General features: G+C 36.3%; 1 protein-coding gene across 5 annotated transcripts in view; it reads left to right on the top strand.

Moving 5' to 3' along the window:
• GBE1 (1,4-alpha-glucan branching enzyme 1) overlaps positions 1–20,857 on the top strand; it is a 387,946-nt gene that overhangs the window by 310,813 nt on the left and 56,276 nt on the right. For all 5 annotated transcript variants that reach the window (XM_063347805.1, XM_063347765.1, XM_063347776.1 and 2 more), the window contains 5 exons: positions 8,132–8,247; positions 8,470–8,597; positions 11,874–11,972; positions 13,906–14,016; positions 16,987–17,158. In XM_063347805.1, coding sequence (XP_063203875.1) covers positions 8,132–8,247; positions 8,470–8,597; positions 11,874–11,972; positions 13,906–14,016; positions 16,987–17,158 — 626 coding nt within the window. The remainder of the gene's footprint in view (positions 1–8,131; positions 8,248–8,469; positions 8,598–11,873; positions 11,973–13,905; positions 14,017–16,986; positions 17,159–20,857) is intronic.

Raw genomic sequence — 20,857 nt, 5'->3', positions numbered from 1 at the left:
GTATGTAGTATTGTATATTTATTCACTTTTAATTCTCAGAATATCAATGGATGTTACAAAAATCATTATATAATAGCCGGTGTTCTGTTTATTAGAATTTTTCAATAGAAGAGTATAAATACATATTTGTCAGTGACTTCTACAGAATTGGAGTTTGCCTATGAAGAGGGTAGTATAGAAATAATTGTGCAATCCTGTATGCAGTTAATTTACCAGTATTAACTTTTATATTGTCTGATAGAAACTGGTATGATTTAGTTTGTGAAAGGACTTCAAATCTTCACTGAACAAATGCTTCCAAATTTGAAAATAATCCTTCTTTCACTTCTACTTCTCATGACTTTTTTGTAATACTACTTAAACAATTAAGCACCATTTTCCTGAAGACTGGCCTTGAAATTCTGAAATGCTTCTGAGCTTTTCCATTTTAATTCAGGAGATGGGATGTTAACACTTAAGCAAAGATGTCATCTGCAGCAAGTATTGATAAAAGTATCCATTATTTTTAATTGTTACGGGAAACTTTTAGTCTTTCTGTGACTTGATATAGTCTTGTAATGTAATCTAGTATCATTGGCTTTCTAATTATGATGGCATAAATAAATCCTCAATTTCTGTGGCTAAGACTAAAACCTTCTTCCTGGATTTAGATATGCTCAGGTTACGTGTTTGCTATTCATTTAATCTTACAAATGCAGGATTCCAGTGTCTTTCCAGCACAGATTTCTAAATAACAGAGCTTCTCAACTGCGTCTTATTTCTTATTGCTCACAACAGTGGGGTACTAGTCATCTATTGGGGTTATTTTTAGCATTTTTACTTCTTATACAGTCCAACTTAATGGAATAATGTCCTGTAAAAATATGGAAAGCAATTTTTTCCTATCAGCCCTTTCCAAAGATCTGTATCCTTCTGTAAAAATATGGAAAGCAATTTTTTCCTATCAGCCCTTTCCAAAGATCTGTATCCTTCTGTAAAAATACTCAAAACAGCTGAAAGCAAGTGTCTGTGGTGTCTTTCATTCCCATGGCCATCTGTCTTTCATCTTGATATGATTCTTTCTATGAGTGAGAGGCATTTAGTAGTTGAGAAGTACATGCCTGAGAACTGTTGTGTTCAAGATGACCTAATACCATCCTGGAATATGGATAGGTAGAATCTTGACTTCCTTAAATACATGACTGGCAAACCTACATGTGGTAATGTTTGCATCTACCTTCTCCTGTCTATTTTCTTATTTCTTTGAAAACTGAGGTTGTTTACCCTGATCTCAAGCCATTTGGAAGCTTCACTCCTCCAGGAATCAACTGTGGAATGGCAACTGATCTAGTAAGGAAAGCTGCTTAAGCAGTTCATCAGAAGTTCAGCTCCTACTGGGAAAACTGGTATCAGTGACCATTACTAGCTCTAAGCACCCTTTTTGTTGAAAACAAAAGCAAAGCAAAAAGCCCTGACCTCTTGTGGTTCTGTGCACAGGGATCTGTACTTCCCAGTGGAAATTGCTGTCTGGCTAAGCGATACCAATCACTACATGCCTGAAGGTTTCATAGACATTGATCTGAACAAGTGCTGTGTTTTGCTGTCACCACTGCTCTTCTCACAGCTGGTAGACTTAATGTTGTGATTGATAGTCAAATACCTGACCAGAAACAGACTGAGAGGGACTGTTAACAGGTCACATCCACTTTGTGTGACATTGTGTCACCTTACTGTGTCAAGATAAATTAGCAATGACATGTCTTGCTGTAGGTCTTCACTTTAAGTCCATGAGGGCTGGTTAGCTTTTCTCATTGTCTCTTCAGGTAGCAAAATATTCCCAAGGGCCACAGTATTGGCTGTGAATATGGGAAACTTATACTAAAGTTTTTCACAATCACAAGGTCATACCGAGACCCCATCCTGATTACTGATCTGGTGTTTCAGACTTTCATAATAAGGACTGCATCCCCTTTTGGCTTTAAGGTAGACTGTACTTCGGACCAGTTGAGAACATGTGCTGTGTTCTGGTGCAGACCTCTGAGATTCAGTAGGAGTGTGATTATCTAGGACCAGACACAAATGGGTTAATGTTTGGCAAATCAGGTAATCTAGTGCTGCTTCAGAGGGATGCTGTACCTCCTGAGGTTAAGATTTGGTAGCTTTCAAATGCCTTTTAGTACTAAGCTTTGCTTGTCCTTTCTGATTTCAGATGCATAGTGTTGTTCTTTATTTAGTTACTTCTTCCTTATAATTCAGATTCTTTCATGTGTCCTTAATGTAGGTATTTCTTCCCTTACTGATCTCAGAGTACTATTCACTCATGCATGAACCCGAGCAGGCAAATAATTTTAAAGTTTTTCTTGCATAGCAATTATGGCTTGTCAAAACCTTCCATCCACTTGCAGTGACCTATGTGCATTCTTCTTCAGTTCGGGGTCCTCTTTGTTCAATCGTTGGGTCCCGAGAACTTGCAATGTCAATCAAGATTTCCTAAGTGAGGACTTTGTTAGCTGTAAGGAGGTTTGGCCGTGAAATTTGTAGACTGAGCTATGTAATCAGTGATTGAAACTCTTGTAATGTTTTCGGTGTCATACTGGACCTTAAGGAAGGATAAAACTTGGATATTTGTAATGTACTGTTACTTTGTGTCATTTAATCCTTTTTTATTTGAAATGTCATTTAAAAGATAAAAGCTGCTTTGCAGACAAAAGATCAAGGTTACAAGTCTTTTGTTTGGTACTGTCAACATCTTTGCTGTATCTCAGTATATAAATTGTCTACTTTCAGTGTTACAAATTCTGTACAGGTAGCAAAGCAAACATAATGTAGTCAAGTGAAATAGAAAGGTCATGCTATGGATCTGTTTCTCGTTAAAAAAAAAACCAACAAAACCTCACAATGCAGAGAACAGAGGTAAAGTGATAAGCAATGGTTTGTAAGCAGTAAGTGGGGAGGGAGATGACAATGGGGTAGTAATGAAGATATTTGATAAATTTGAGAAAAAAGCTCAGGGAGATAGACCTAAAGCTAAGACTTATTTTAAATTCAGAGGTGTCGGGGGGGAAAACTGGCTCTCTATATCACTGATATGGCTGAAAGAGATATAGATAAATCTTCTTTAATGGTCCAAGCTCCCTGTTAAGGAAGTCTTGAGCCAGTATCAGTGGGAGACTTAAAGAATTGGGAACTATCCCCATTAGCTTGCCCAGGAAAGTGCGGTTATGATCTATGCAGTATGGGTAACATCTTTCCAAGCTTTGTGTGAGTACTGCTATTGAAAGTGTTAATTCCAAGCCTCATCCATGTACAAGATTGTGATGAACAAGGAGAGACCTTACAATTCATGCATCTAATCTGTAGGTTCTCTCTTGGCCCCTGGATCACTTTCACAGTGCAACAGCTTGACCTGCGTGACCAAAGGGATCATGACCGCACTGATTGTCTTTTGGGTTGGTTGCTTATGGTGGGTGTATTTAAAAAAAATCAATTTCACTGTATTAATTTCTTTTAATAATACCCAAAATACTTTGGCACTGTGGAGAATATTTCAAGAATACTGCAAGAATGTTGCAGCCATTCTGAAAACTTCTCCTAGCTAAATTCTTCTACAGCTGAAAGTTGGAGTGTGGAGGGGACTCTGTCCTCAAGTTTTTTGTCAGTTGTCTTCTGTTTATTTTAAAATAACGTTAAAATTTCAGTGCGTGTTAAACTGAAAGCTTTAGTCTACTTTTAACTTCTCATCTGTTGATATCTGTGCCACTACTGACAACTAGTATTACTTGTTTTCAGAATAAGCTTTTTCCTTAAAAGTTATTTTATGTCCAAATGTTAACTTTGAAATGTGAGTAAGATTAGTATTGCTGAAATAGAACAGCTTGCTGCTTCTCTGGCTGTACAGGATGCAGTCATGCAATGCACCCTCAGAAATCCAAAGTCTAGAAAAAGTAGTACTCTACATCAGTGCCTCTGTGGTTGTTACTGTGGGAGAAAAAAGCTAATTCATTGCTGCTTGGTCTCTTTTTGGGATTGATACAAGGGAAGTGACATGTTGCTGCTGACCCCTTCTGCTCACAGATTATTGTATGCCCCAGGAGGATGACTCTCTTTTGTTTGTTGTCTGCACAGTTCATTTCGGAGGCATAATGCAGCTTGAATTACGGAGCAAAAGCTCTTTTGATTTGTTAACGAGTGTATCATTCTGTTGAATGAAGGCGATGTGTATGTTCCCATAGAATGGCGGACAGTTTAATTAGGAGTGCAGGTATTGAAAGCAGTCTAGCAGTGTGTCAGGATTGTGCCTTGGCTAAAAAGCGGGCACCTGTCGTGCTGCTTCAGTCCCTTGTGTCTAGAGGCGACCCGGGGTCTTGGCAACGATATTACATAGAGGTGCTGTGGTTTTGGCAGGATTGGCCGATCAGGCCAGCGAGGCATCGCTTCTCCACGTAAATGGAGGAGGTTGAAATACAGGGAGTGTATTCTTTTTGTTGTTGTTTCCCAATTAAAATAACAGTGGTTACCCTTTTGTATCACTCTGATCAGAGACTGGTGTATACTGGTTAACAGCTGGGGGGGGCGGGGGGGAACATCTCTCTATCACATCTCTATATACTGTGCATGTTTAGTTCATAAAATAACTCCATCAGGTTTACTGAAAGTTACCAGACTGAGTGGCAACTTCTCTGTTATGTTTAGCAATCCATTGGTAGAATTTAAACCAATCAGCTGTTGAATGTTTTGGGGAAAAGTAGTATTTCAGCAAGTCAGTGCTATTATGTGTGAAGTTAATTAAACACTAAGAATTGAAAACAGTTAAATAATCATAAAAGTCTAGATTCTTATAAGGTCAGCAGTTTCACACATTTTCTGTAATACATAATATTAAATGCAGTTTCTGAGTGTCAACATTAATGTGGTTCAAGAATTGCAGCTTCAAACTGTTTTAGGTACAGCCAATATTTTTTTTTTGTCCATAGTGACAAAATTAACTGGTTCAAATGCATTACTAGCTTGCATCCAAATATTTCATGTTCATCACGGATTAGAATTAGAATTCTTACAGCGAATCATTATTTTGCTTTTTATATTAGTGCAGCAGGAAAAAAAAGTAAATAAAGAGTGTGACTGGTAAGCAATTTCACAGGTTTTCTGCTGACCTAGTAGAGAAAAGCTGTTAAACTTCTCATCACCTTGTGAAACCAGGTCATCTAGCTAGATATGCTCATTTCACTACTTCAACTGAGAAATCTGTTTTTAATGTGTGAGCTATTGGCCCTAAGGGGGGGGGAAAAAAAGTAGCAAGACTTCTCTGCAAAGATCTTCTTTGTTTTGAATGATGTCTGAGTGAATTCGGAATTATTTAAATTTCTTATAGTGTAAATTATTCTGTTCCTTAATGATAATACAGCATATAATTTCCTCTCTTAGATCATGCATGCAATGAAAGAACGTTTCATTGTGTGAGAAACTGTTAGGATATAATTTAAGATGTGGCTTTTGCCCAAAAGAAACTACATTCCTAATGAATACTATCCTGTAAAACTACAAGAATGGACTTCTTCTAGAAATGTTTCTGAGTTATTGTTTATGTGGTGGATGTATTTCAATTATGCTATGATTTTGGTCTCTACTGGCATTCTGCAAAGTTATTTGTTACTTCTGTCAACTTCTATTTCTAATGCTGCTGCTCCCATAAACAAATTGACTTGGATGAAATCATTAATGTCTGTATGGTTTGTGCTATTTGCATGTTTAAAAAAAAAAAACAAACCTGTTGCTCTGGCTCGTGCTTTGGAGCTGTGTAGTTATCTCTCTAAAAGTCAGTATGTTTGCTACTATTTGACATAATTCCTAGAAATTATCCTAAAATTGATTTTTTCCAAGTTTAGACTAGAATCAGAGTTAATATGTTTATTTTTTTTATTTACAATCTTCTCTCCCATGTGCAATCAGATGGTTGGAAAACATCTGCTGCTCCTACTCAGGTTTTTGATCTCATCAATTTGTTAAGTAATCTTTTGGTTCAACAAATTAATCTTGTTTGTTCTTATTTGTAGTCACTTTTTCATGTAAAAGTCATTACAACTTATTTTCATACTGGTTCTCCATCTTTTTCCAAAGATCACTCTTCACTGCCAACAGTGGTGGAAAAAAATTCATTTGTTAACTGTTTTGAGACTTCTGGGCATGTTTTACAAATGTACAAAACCTCTTCACCATCTTAAGAACTTTAAGGTTATAAAGTCAAGCAGTCTGTAATGAGGAGAAATAACTTAAGTTTGGCTGGTGCTTGTAGCAATTAATCTGCTCTTTGTACATGCATTATCTTAATCTTGTGTGAGATGATAGTATTTTTACTGCAGTACATCTACTGCTTTGACTTAGCTTTTTGCAAATTTGATGCTGGGTCAGAAAAAGATACAGCAAGCATTAGCACAAAGTTATATTTTTATGTGACCAGCTTGGCAGTTCACAGGACTTTTCGTATCTTTCTATTCCTTTCAATATCAGAGCATTCTCTCTATTGTTCATTCATTGCAAATCATCTCACCTAAGCAATAATAAATATATAAAAGACAAGCTTGTAGACAAGCTCCTGAGGATCTTCCTAGTATAGTGTTATCTTGTGAATTGGATGATTTGTCATGGGAGGGGGGAGAACACGGGGATGGAACAAAAAAATCTTGTAATGCATGACCAAAAAAGATGCCGAATTGAGGCAATACATTGATTTGCATTTCCTAAATTTGGAAGTTTTGATTTGGTAATATTTCTGTCTTCATATGCACAGGTGTGTGTCTGTGTGTGGTAAATGCAAAGAGTGGAGAAATAGTATAATCCTATTGAAGTAAATAAGAATTGGCTATTTGGTGAAGTCAGGATTTTACCAGCTTTATAGTGTGTCCGCAGCCTCCCCCATCTTTTCATATAATACCACTAACTCCAGATTTAAAGCATCCTTCATACAAGGAAGTTTTTGAGGAAGGAATGTGGGGACATTTGTTTTGTCAAAATGCAGCTTATTCCTTCTGCCATAATTGCCTCATGACTCTGCTGCCTCTGACATCTGTTAAGTAAAGTGGAATCTAGAAGGGGTCTCCGTCATTGCCTGGTGCCAGCTACGTGGATAGGTAAACTGTAACAGCGATGCTGACTGATGTCCTCAGTGCTATGTTGGGAAATTGATTAGAGAGAAATCATGTCGTTGGCAAGTGTTGAGGATGGGGGCAAAAAAAGTTTCACTACCTCATGTGAGGCTGAGATGGGTGAGCTCTTTGGAGCCGTAGCTTGCAGGAGTTGTGCCTGAGGCAGCCTGTGCCAAGGGTGGCAGAGAGGGTAGTGGCACGAAGGGTGAACAGTAGAAACAAGATATAGGGGTCTTTGAAGCTACTGAGGCCAGTGTCCTGGGAGAGGAGGTGATGAACAGTGGGGAAAACTGTTCCTGAAACTATTTTGTTCTTTGACAGAAATTTTGTTCACAAATGCCCCCACATCTTTGTGCACTTTGGAACCTCTTTTATATTTTTTATTTCATGTCCATACTTTGTGTGTTATACCCCATTCCTGTTCTAAATTTCAAAAAAATCACCTCAATTTCCATAAGCTGCTTTAAATGTGTAAATTTGCAACACAGTAGGTGATTTGGTAATCTATTGGTGACATGTGATTTGTAAATAATTGGGAGCAGGGTGGCAGGGGATGACAGCTTTTCAGTTTTTACTGTGCCTAGAAATTGCTGTAAATCAATAAAACCTTGGGGGTGAAATCTTAGCTATTATCATTTTCTTTCAATTTCTGTAAGATCTCTTCCCACAGAGTATAAACCTCTTTTGAGAGGCAAAGGAAAAGTACAGTGGCAAGTATGGGTATTAAAATGTAATATATGTGTTCAAGCACTAACCTATTTAGATGTCTATATAGATAGTTGATAATTTTTCTTAAACTCCTATCTCCAATCTTAAAATATGTGCAGTAAAAGACAAAGATTTAAGGAAGACAATCTTCTTAGGAAAAAGCTGATGAAAAACATGGAAGTCATTAAAATGGTAAAATGTCCAATACAAATACCGTATATGCAAGTGGGGAACATGGTATAAGGAACTCCAGTTGATACCAAGGTTTCTAAAGCTTATAAAATATATTAATGTTATTTCAGCTGGGAAGTTTTGAGATTCCTTCTGTCTAACTTGAGAATGTGGATCGCAGACTATGGCTTTGATGGCTTCCGATTTGATGGTGTTACATCTATGTTGTATCACCATCATGGCATTGGTAAGTAATTTAATCATCTGTAATCTGAGCAATCCTGTTGTAGCTCTGTTGCTGTGTAAATAGTGCTGTAAAAGTTCACTGAATGCTCCAGAAGCTCCAGATTTGCGAATATCTTGTTGTGCTGCTATATGGATAGAAATTATGAATAAACTTGGTATTTATAAAATTGTTGTGGTGGTTTTTTTTAAGTGATGCGGCCTTTAAAACTTCCTGTTTTATTAGGCACAGGATTCAGTGGAGATTACAATGAATATTTTGGCCTACATGTGGATGAAGATGCTTTGTGTTATCTAATGCTGGCCAACCACATGATTAATTTCTTGCATCCGGAATGCATAACTATAGCAGAGGTAAGATCAGAATTTGCCATCCTCAATAACGTTAATATTGATCAGTTTGCTTTAGGATGTGAATTTCCTGTTAATTATCAAGTCACACTTAGGGTACTCAAGGAGTGACAGGAGCTGAGAAATATTAATTAGTGGACAGACTTTGCCTTGTGGGGAAAAACAACTGGAATATGTACTTTGGGAATTTTCTTTGCATTAATGGGTCATTAATTAATGTGGGATTTCTTTTTTTTATGCTTCATCTTCTTGAACCTGTAATGAGATTTGTTTTATTAGTCTGTTGCTTTTGCATGATTGCCATTTGTCACTAGTGATTCATGTTACTAAAGATTAACAGCCCTAGTGTGGTTTTGCATATTTTGAATAATATTGGCATAATTGACAATTTCCCTTCAAAATAAATGTGATAAATCTATAAATGTTGCATGTGTATGCTAATTTAAATGTAGTATTAAGTTTCTCTAGGTTTCTGAGGGAGTAAATAGACTATATTACTTGAGTTGATTGAGATCAATTAAACTTTTCTGACTGAAAAAAATTATTGTTGGCGCATGGAATTTTTAATAGTATAAAACACCAGAGCATTAAAGTTGTATGAATAGTTACATCTTCTGGATATTTTATCTTTATCTTAAAAACAAAGAAAAAACCTTGAGGATTTTTCTGTTATGTTTAAATAATTCTTTTTGTTTGAAAGAAAGTTGCATCTATCTGATATCATTAGGGACTATACAGATCTTTAATAAAACTTTTGTATTGCTTAAGAGTACCCTACATATCTTCGGAAAACAAAATACTGCTTTATTTCATTTCTTTCTTATAGTAAAGTTTTGTATTATAGGCAGCCACTGGTAAAAGCTTAATAACAAGCTATCAAAAACAGTATCTGGTGAGCAATTACTAGTAAAGTTGAGATGGTTTCATTGAGCTGTAGGCTTATGTGAAGTGAAAGTTGTTAATTTTCTAGGTAGTCTTAGATTATAAGCATTCCTAACAGTGAAATTCTGAGTTCAGTCTACTTGTATTACCTGGGCTGAGTTCTTTTTTTTTTTTTTTTTGTTTAATAAGATGTATCTTCAGTTTCTCTTGCTTGAGTTGAAAACTGCTTCTGTTTCAATACATCATTTTTCTGCCTGGTGGAGTCACTACACAGAATACAGAATTGATCAATGTGCTGCATGGTTAAAGGAGAATTTCAGGAGAAACTATTGACATAATTGAAAATTACAAAAGGCAATGAAGAATTTCTGGTTGCCTATAACGGTGGCGGAATTAATGCTACATGAGAAAAATGTTTTTGTCTAGCCATAACTAATTATATATTCCTTAATTATTTAACTGATCATTTGTGCAGCTTTTTAATATTGTGTATATTCACTGTCTTAATAATTCTGAAGTTTTAGGTATTACTGACCATATCCTTATTTTTCATATTGGCCTTGTAAATAAAGCTGTGATTAAAGTTTTGTACAATGAGAAGAAAAAAATGTTAAGTAAAATTACATCATGCCTGAAGTATATAAAAAAAAAAAAAAATAAAAAACCCTACTTCTGTGACTTTTTTTTATATGCAGTTCATTTCAAACTAAAGTCTGAACAAATGCTTAGCCATTTGCTGCTTACATTTGGTGGAAAACATACTGGACAAACTAACACTGAATATTTTTTTTTTGGTGTTCAGGTAAAAATCTGTATATATAGATAGATATATATAATTATTAAATTTGGAATTTTACGTCCCAAAAATTTGGCTTTCAAAGACTCAGACCTCATCCAGGTAGCATCACAGAGAAAGGCTTTTGTTTCAGATCATCTTGTCCTGCCTAACTGGGAGAGTTTTAGTCTGCTTTTATGCTTTCTGAGTGATTTAAGAGAGCTATTGAACTTCCTTTTATAACATCTAAAAGTTTGGAAAGAATTTCCGCTTCATTGTTTGGTATTTACAGCATGCGGAATGTGGATGCATTTTTCTGCGTGACCCAATGACTGCTGAGTAAAGGGGGATAATCCCCTCCTTTGATCTCCTGGCTTTGGTGTTCCACAGCCGGGGATGCTGCTGGCCGTCCCTGCCGCCGGGGCAGGCTGCTGGCTCATGCTCAGCTTGCTGCTGGCCCAGAGCCCCAGGGCCTTCCCAGCAGGCCTGCTCCCCGGCCTGGACGGATGCAGGCGTTAGTCTGTTCCAGGTGCAGGACTTGGGAATTGCCCTTGCTGAACTTCCTAAGCGTACTGTTGATTGATTCCTCCTGCCAGTCAGCGTCCCTCTGGATGGCAGCCCTGCCTTCCACCCGCCAGGATGCCTTCCATGAGCTTTATGATGATGTGGTTGGTCTCCCATTTCTGTCAGTATGTGGGGGAGATTTGTATGTTTGTATATCTTCAATTGCAAATATATATATATTTTTTTTGCTAATTTAGTGCAGCAATTGGATTGAAAACTAGATTGAATCCAGATAAACCAGAACGACCTTCCTAATTAATCCCTGGTTCTAGTCAGAACTTAATTCAATAAATTCTTTTGTGTAGATGCAAGAGGTGTATGTTAATCTATAACCACTGTGGTGGAATGGCTTCTCACTGATGTAAGTTAATAAAATTGAGTACTGATAGATATTTTGCAGTTATTGGAGATTTACATTTTCTATACAGATAAGATAACTTTAGAAAAAAATGCTGTGTGACATAAATGCCTAGTAAAATGGTGGAATAAATATTTATTTTAAGGACTTTGAATTGCAAATTTAAGAATGATCAGCCTCCATCAATACGAAACCAGAAAATTATTCAGTAAGCAAGTCACTTTCCAGGGCTAGCTGGATATCAATAGTTTTGGTTTGGTGCATTTAGGAAAAGAGCAGAGATTGTATTTTTCTTCCTTACTGTGCATCATATTCAGTCTTTTATTTTTATGCCATTCTTTATGCAAAAATATCAATAAACAAAATGAAGGTTTAATTTGTCTTTCATTGACTACTTTCTATTGATTACTTGGAACTCAAGAGAGCTAATTATTTCAAATTCTGCATCTACTGAGGTCTCTTCCCCCTCAAATATCTACACTATTAAAATATTTTGTAGTATTCGATGAGAAAAGTTATAATGCTTTTCCCTGTAACTAAATTTGGGTGATCACTGATTTCCTGCCCCCCCCGCCCAGGTCAGTCTGTGAAGCTGCTTATGGTTTACATAGTGTTTTCTAGAAGTATTTCTGTATGGTACAAAATCTGAACTAATGATTGTAATTCTGTGTAAATTACATTGTGGTTTTTTTTATTTAAGGATGTTTCTGGAATGCCAGCTCTTTGTCGTCCTGTTGCAGAGGGAGGAGGGGGTTTTGATTATCGACTAGCCATGGCTATTCCAGATAAGTGGATACAGGTGAGAACTTTTCAAACAATATGTTCTGCTCTTCGAAGTGGAATGTTTCTCTATCTGTGCATATGCAAAAACACTTCTGAATCCTATCGACAAATTTTAGTCTCTCTTCTGTTAATGTCCTGTTAAAATCAATTGGCAGGCATCAGCACAGGTATTAGTGGCTGAAATGAGAGCTGTCAGATACCAAGTGTATATGAATACTAAAAGAAAAAAAAACAAACCATAGAGCTGAAAATTTAACCAAAGTAAATGTGAATTATACAAACACCAGCAATCAGTACAGTGGGGTTACAAAAAAGAAAGAAAAATCTGTAAATGCTCTTCAAGAGCAATGATATACTAATAAACATTGACTATGATAAGGATTTAAATCACCTTTTCCTTAATACAGGGAATCACAAGAAAAGGAATAAAATGCTAAATGATCTCAATAGGCTTCTACTGATGTTTTAGAGAATGTTTTCCAGTTAGACAGAAGATTGCATCCAAATCCCTCAGGATATCATGATGATCTGAAAACAATAAATGTTTTACATGAGCATTAATGTTTCAATAAATGTAGTGAGTAGCTTAAAATAAAAAACAAATTAACTTATCTTCAGCGTCTTTCACTTCTGTAACTAGGAGGTGGAGGGCAGATTGAAAAATGGTTTTCAAACCTTCTTTTCATTCAGAAGAGAAACACGCTAGCTTTTCCAACAGGGAGAGCATCATTAAACTTGAGACTGCTTGCTGTCACTTCTCTCCAGCTTTTAAGTATGTACCTATTAATAACAAGTTTTCTAGGCAACTTCTAAAAGCAGTTGTAGACCTGAAGGATCTCCAGGGTTCCATGAAGTAATTCTGAGGGATCTGTAAAAGTAGGTGAGACAAGCTGATTGTCATAACAGAGACTGTACTAGTTCACATTAAAGATCGATTTACTACATAATATGATGCTGCATAGGGACCTGAATGTTTTCAGGGACAGAATATAGAGTTACTAAAATGGGGGGGGGGGGGGGGGGGGGAAGGCTGTTTAGGAGTACATGGCCACTTACAATCAGAATGTCACATTTTACAGAATCATATTAGCCATCTTGATGTTACTGCCTTTTAATCACCTTTATCTTTATGTCTATATATTTACGTGTATGTACTTAAGTTGTAGTGATCATTGGAGGTCTATAAAGCTCTACAGAAAAAGGACTAACACTGAAATGGGTCTAGGTTTAGAACAGGGAAGAAATAGTGTCACATGAGGCAGACAATTCCTATTAATGGGATTTAATTTGAATTCCTAAAAAATCAGGAGCTAGTGTGATAAAAAAAATGTAAAGCTTGTTTTGTATTCCAAGGCTTTGGCAATCGTGTTTTGGAACTGCCCGGGAATTCATAGATCAGGGAACGTGCAAGTCCCTGTGCTGAGCACCTTCTCATGTTCTTGTGTACTCCATGGCAATAGCATACTGCTGTCTTGCAGTGATCCCTTCTCTACCAGACAGCCCAGTGCTTCAGCTGTAGTTGGTAGCTGCCATATGCCAGGGTTACTTGAAATGCAGGACTTCTTTCAATACCATGTGTAGGTAGGTTGTGTGCCCACATATTTATTTTTTTCTCAGCTTTTGCTGCAGTGTTCTCTTGGAGCTCCTAGCAATTGCATTGCCCACTGTATCAGAGGATTCTCATGATACATGGCAAGTCCAATGGTCCATGCTTATATGTGGAAGTACAGGAGAAACGAAACTTCCTAGTTATTATATTTATGTAGTGGGATTCAAAATAAAGAAATGTTTTCAGATTATCAGAGAAAGCTTGTTGCTCCAAAGCTGGGAAAGTAATACAGTTCACCGTTTCTTGGAAATTTCTGTGCCAAGACAATGAAGAAAGGTAGTAATATGCTTTTAGCTAAAACAGAAATAATTTTTCAATGATCTTTTCTTTATTTCTGCAGATAATTAAGGAGCTGAAAGATGAAGACTGGAATATGGGCAATATTGTGCATACATTAACAAACAGACGGCATGAAGAAAAGTACATTGCATATGCAGAGAGCCATGATCAGGTATTCTATCTATTTGTTTATGTATAAGCAAGTACAAGATGAGGTTTAGAGGCTTAGCAGGTTTTGCTTTTTAAAAATTGAGACAAGAGTTGAGAAGGACAGGCAATAATTTCAGAGATAGGTAGGTCTGGACTACTGCTCATTTTTTGTTTGGGTTTTCTTGTGGTCTTTTTGGTTTTGATCCTTCTTTTTAGTTAAAGAATCCTGGAGTGGGTGGGTGTTTGTTACTTTTTAGTTCTGTTTTGTTTTTTTAAGAAATGAGTCCTAGCTTCTTGTTTTGCCTGCCTGTCATAGTACATAGGAAGCCATATAATCCAAATTTTTGAGAATCTGGTTTCTATAAAGTAAGCTGGAGCATTACTTATGATAAGCATAAACAATATCACAATTTAGCAACTTTGTTCACTGAATCAGTGTTTGCAACTGTTGACATTCCCTCCAAGAAGATGTTTCTTCTCTGAAATCTTTCTTCAGAAATCTAAATGAAATATTGTTTAACGGTTTGATTCAAAACACAGCAATTATAATGGTTCTGTATACAGAAAAATGAAAAACTAATGAGGAGTTCAGATAACACTCATCTCCCACAATCTTTTCTAATGGCTGTTTCTGAAGAATCAGAAAATGTATTGGTTGAGAATTTTAAAATCAGTAACTTTTAAAAATACAATAAATTTTCTAATAAAAGGTTCAAGTAACCTATTTTCAACTCTTTCCTCTGCATAATAGTGGTTGACATTCTATTTCTTATACCTTCTATGATAAAAGCCGACAGAATCAGTCTACAAAATGAGACCTATATTTTATTTTAAAAAGATAATTCTGAGTTTATCAGGGTCCTTTTATACTTAAGACACGAGAGAAAAGTCCCAATCCTGGTAAAGAACTTCAGGTATTACTTGGAAATGCATATTATTCTGTGATTATTTGCTGTTATGAAAGCTGATTCTTCATCTGAAAGCATCTGCTGTTCTTTTATTTTATGCTGGATTTTATCAATTGAGGAGTTTTCCATATCACTTTGTATTTTTGTTTTAGAATCTCATACTTGAGAAGATCTGTTTTTTTTAATTAAAAAGAAAAGAAAAAGAGCTAACTGTGACAATTGCAGATGGACACCAGGGTGATATGTGAAAACTAGGATAGAGAAACAAAATGGGGGTGTAAAGAAAACTCAGTCTGGAGGTACTTGAAGTGATGCACCGGGGGAACGGAAAGAATTCTGGTTTCTTATGTTATAATAGGCTACAAGCCGACTATTACCAGTCAGAATAGAGGGCCTCATGGTTATAAGTAGTGTGTGAAATGTAGCAACATAATGCTAATAGCTGTCCAAAAACCAGATACAGTACTGGAATTATTATGAATGGAATGAACAGCAAAGAACAAAATCAGTGTGCGGCTGTAGCCTTTCATGGTTTGCGTGCACCTTGAATGTTGGAGACGGATTTGTTATCTCAAAGGATATACAGTATAGCTGGAAAAAATGCTGTAAGAGTTGGTAAAAATAATAGCACGTGTAGATTGGTTTTCATAAGAAAACTAAATAGACTAAGACTCTTCAGGGTAGGAAAAAGATCATTGAAGGGGGAAGGGTTACAGTCTATAGAATCATGGGTGGTATAGAAAACATGAATAGGGAACACTTAACCTTTTTTCCTAATGGAGAGATTAGGAGACATTAAATGACACTAGAAAATGCCACATTCTGAGTCCAGAGAAGAGATGTTACTTGCAGTTGTTCAGAGCGGTCTTTAGTCTTGCTGTTGTTGTATAGGAATTTAAAAAAAAAAAAAAATAAATTATTTTTTACTTGAGGGAATCATCTATATGTGCTGTTGTATTGTTAGCTGGAAAACTAAAGAATGATGGTGCTTTTCACATAGATCTGTTTACAACCCAGCTGTCTCTCTGGAATCTAGTGAGTTTAAAATATATAGTGGTATATAATAATATATAATATTAATAAAATATATAATGGTAATAATATATAATAAAAGGTATAAAATAAGAATGGGGCTAATTGGACAAAAATTAGCTATTTACATACAAATGCTCCAAAATGTTTTCAACTACTGGCATGCTAACATATTAGAATAATCCTTGTTACATACCATTTGTGTGGCGTTTCTCAGTAAGAACCAGCAAGTTAGTATTTCAGTCACTGTTTTTAGACAGAATTGCTACTGTAATTCTCTTGTGTGAAATTGCAGAAAACCAATCACATTCTTGATTGCATATAAATGGATTTTTCATATTCACTCTGCACCTCTAAATCAGGAGTGTTGTTAATAGCCCCTTATTTACGCATTCTAGGAACTTTACTTGATACGTTTGCTTTCTTATTTTCTGTGTTTTCTATAAAAATTCCAAAATGTTATGTTACTTGTGGCTTGTTAGCGTCAGCGCAATATTTCACGTTTGGTAACTGTAGGTAAAAAGGTTCTCAGCAGTAATTGTGCCGTGCTATCCCATCGTGTGAAATGTAGGACTGCAGCAGGGGTTAGACAGCTATTAATTAGTTCATTGATCACAATCACATACTTGTACTCCAAAGAGTGTGAGGGCTCCAGTAACCATGTGGAGGGTTGCAAGGGGAAAACAGACAGTCGGGTCTGGCACCCAGCTGAGACTCAGCTCAAGGATGTTCCTGCCTCAGTTTACATACTTTCTCTTTTTGTCAGCAGATAATATATATCACGCCCACGTGATCACACATCACACAATACAAAGTTGCAGTAATTAGCAGCTGAGGTAACTGTGATCTAGTCATCATTGGCAGTGGCAGGATGTTTTCTTTGTGAAGAGGGACTAGATCGTGCACACCAAGCCATGTCCTTGACTCCTCACCAATCTTCCAAGTCTTCCCCTTATGATATAGAATGCCTCCTTTAAAAAAAAAAAAATAAAAAAAAAATATTAGAAACACTTCTAGTACACCAAGGCTTTTATTCACTTTAACTGTTGTAGGCGCTTGTTGGTGATAAGACGTTGGCGTTTCGACTGATGGATGCAGAGATGTATACAAACATGAGTGTGCTCTCGCCTCTTACACCAGTTATTGATCGGGGAATACAGCTCCATAAAATGATTCGTCTCATTACTCATGCGCTTGGAGGAGAGAGCTATCTGAACTTCATGGGTGAGTAATTTTAGGAACAAGTCTTTCATTTTCTCATCTACAGAATGCTTGGCGGGGAAATAAAATGATCTGACATCATCTTACATCCACAGTATTTATCACAATGCTGAAGTTGGAACATAAATGCTTTTATAAAGAATTAGTACAAAAGGTAATATGCATTGTTTTTCCGTCTGTAAGATGTATTATAAGACAAGAAAATAAAATCAATGTGGTTCCCATTTGTGACAGAAATAACTTTTTAAAAGAGCTCTAGTTCAGGTTACTCTGATTCACAACTCAGAATAGTGTTTTAATGTTTGTGCAAGTTTGTCAGATGGTGAGCCTTGCTTTACACAGCTAGGTTGTCTTTTGTCTCTATTTTCTACCCTTCAAAACTTTTTAGGGTAGCAGTGAATTTACTGAAGATATCTCTGTTTATTTCAATTATTAATTGTCAGGAAGTAATCTAGAATCAGTTGATTATATATTTCATTGTTTCTTAGTGAAGAGCAGGGGTTAATGAGGTAGGCAAGGACAAATGATAGAGGTAGGAGGCACATGCTGCTATCGAAGCAAGGAAATACTAAGATTTAGCAATACTTTTTGTTCATAAGCTGTAAATACAACAGTTGCATTGCTTCCAAAGCACTATTGATACAAGAACATCCAATAGTTGACCTCATTTAACTAACAGGCAAGTTACAGTTCCGTGTACTCATCTTAAAAGCTTATGTTGTTCTTAGTTTTATACAAAATACTGAAGCTATTTATGCTTAATGATCTTTATCATATTCATGTTTGTTAACTTCTTTCCAAAATAATCCGTTATAGTAAAAATCACAATTCTGTAGTGTGGTGTGACGAGTTCTGTATAGCAGTTGTGGCAGTCTCATGGGGGAGGGGGAGGCTAAAAACATGCTGTAAATGACCATCTCTGTTTTCTGACAACAAAAGACTTGAAAACTATAGAATTTTTTGCTTAATATTACCTTACCTTACATTTATATTTTTAATGTTTTGTATTATCAAGTTAAAGGAGGTTATTGGATCTTTATCGCCCTTCTTCCATGACAGTATATTTAAAAATATATTTTTCTAATTAAAAAAAAATGGAGAACATTAATAAGACAACAGTGGCATTTGATTTAAGCATGTCTGTACTGATATGTATTCTCTTCCTTCGTATTAGAAGAACACTGAAGAAATACCATGTTTGTGGGTTTTCTTAAAAAGAATTAAAGTAACTTCAGTACAGAACAAATCAACTCAGTTTATGGTATACTAGTAAAACTAATGTTTCCAATAAAATGCAGATTTATTTTTTTTCCCAAGAGTGAAGAAGAGTTGATGAAATAATTATTTCTGAAGTGTCTAGTCAGGCACCAAAATGTGCAAGGTATGATGGTTGCACTTCTGTTCAAACTAGTGATACTACAACAGTAAGAAAGCAGGTGTTTAAAAAAATATGCCAACTAAACTGCAGATGTCTCTGCCCCAGATTGACTTGGTAAGGTTAGGAAAATGATCAGTAATTCAATGTGGCATGTTAAATCCAGTGTGTCAATGGAGGTTGATTGAGCAATTAATATTGTATATCCTTGAGTACTGCAAATGTTTCAGTAACTACGTTATAGTTCGCTATATGTAAAAGGTGAAAAGATTGTAATAAACATTGGAGGAGAAAAGTGTATAAATTCAGAATGCTTACAATCTGGTGTACTTAAAATGCATGTTGCAGCATGCTATCTAGTTAAGCAAATACAGTGACAAATGAGTTCTTTAACTTTCAGTTTTGAGCAAATGCTGAGGGTGAGGAAGAGTAGCTTCCTGGGGGACGGGGGGAAGAGTGGAAACTTCCTTTCACAACACCTGGAGAAGGCACTCCAAGTGCCTCTCTGCTTCCTTAGGTCCTTCCATAAATGTCTCATACCGTCTTGTTCTGAAAACAGACACTGAAGCATCACGCTGCTTTCTCAATGCTTTGCTCACCTTAAGGAAAAACAAACCGCTTCTAAAATATTTTGTATCAGGAGTGGAAATACGCGTTCCCAAATGTATCCTGGAATTTCTCTTTGAAGATCTGGAATAATATTCAATTACACCTGTGTCAGTGTATCATTTGTACTCCATATGTGCAAGCAGATTCTTGTTGATAGTTGTGCCTCATTGAACATGAAAAACTGATTGTGGCTTTCTTCCGTCTTTCTTGCTTTTCATACTGAACGGTTCTCTGTCCTTCTTACGGGTATCTGTGTATGAAACCACTACAAAAATTGTGGAATTTATTATTCTTACTTTTCATGTTTCTGGATGTTTAATTTTGGAACTAGGTGATCTTTAAGGTCCCTTCCAACCTAAACCATTCTATGATTCTATTTTTCTTTTCAATTGCTTATTGCAGTATAGGCAATCAATGGTGTATGCAAACCTAAATGTGAATAGGAAAGTTTTGTCATTTCAGTAAATTGGTTCCCTTGTAACAGAAACCATTGGGAGCGTTCTTTCCTCCGGTCTGTATTCCAGTTTTCGGTGCAGCTTTGCAAGTAGTCTCTGGGGCTTCATGTGCCCATCTGGCATGGAAGACTTAACCTAGAAAGGGAAAAACTCCATATGCTTGGCTGAAAATGAGCATGACAATGATAAACGTCCTGCTGTAGTGAATGAACACTCTGGAAGGCCAGTTTGTTTAATAGTAGCAATAAAAACGTAGCGGTTGTTTTGACACTTGTGCTATGTCTAAATCCTCTACTTTCAAAGTAGGTAGGGAGCAGCAATCGTAATGTAGCTGTAGTTTGTTCAACCCAACTCCTGTTTTAGATAGAGATTTTAATACTGAAACCAGCCAGTACTTGTCAGAAGGTGTCATGTGACTGGGAAATCACAAAAATTACAAGCTGTTCTGCACACCTTTTTTTGGTAGGGGCACAGAGGGTGCTTTTTTAAGGATTTCGTCTGCCACAGCTGAGCTTTCACAAAGATGTTGATATAGATAATACACATTTGAATGTCTGAACTTAAATGGCACTTAAAAAGAAAGCCGCAAGCATTCACAATGTGGGCCAATATTAAATAGTGGAAATAATTTTACTATTGGAAGTAATAAGAAAAAACCCTCTATTCGCACAAAATCACAGAATGGTTCAGGTTGGAAGGGACCTTAAAGATCATCTAGTTCCAACCCCCCTGCCATGGGCAGGGACACCTCCCACTAGACCAGGCTGCTCAAAGCCTCATCCAGCCTGGCCTTGAACACTTCTTACTCAAGTATTTTTTGTTTGTAATTGTAGTGATACTGAAATACAATAAGCATCTAATATTAACTTAATTAAAACCAGAAAGTATGTGGAAAAATATTTGGAGACATAGATCTTTGCCCTCTCTAATATGAGGATTTGAAAACAAATCCAAAATAAAAGCCCTGTATCTGACTAAATTTCTTTATTGTCAATTTATCCCCCTACAAAATAAGGCTTAAGATTTGAGTTTACTTTCTCAGTTTCTACACAAGGACTAATAGAAGTTGTGATAAGACTTCTAGAATACTATAGGAATCTTCTGATCTTGCCTTGAGAATAAAGCAACCATTGTTGTTACCCACCGGACAACGTTTACCCTCAACATAAAGACTCTCACATATTTCCTGAAAGTAATAGTTGAACTTACCACAACAGAACTGTTCTGTCTTTACATCCCTTCATTTTCCTTTGGCTTCGTTTT

This window comes from Chroicocephalus ridibundus, chromosome 1 (assembly GCF_963924245.1).
Source record: "Chroicocephalus ridibundus chromosome 1, bChrRid1.1, whole genome shotgun sequence".
Lineage (NCBI taxonomy): Eukaryota > Metazoa > Chordata > Aves > Charadriiformes > Laridae > Chroicocephalus > Chroicocephalus ridibundus.
This window is presented reverse-complemented; position numbering and strand designations above follow the sequence as displayed.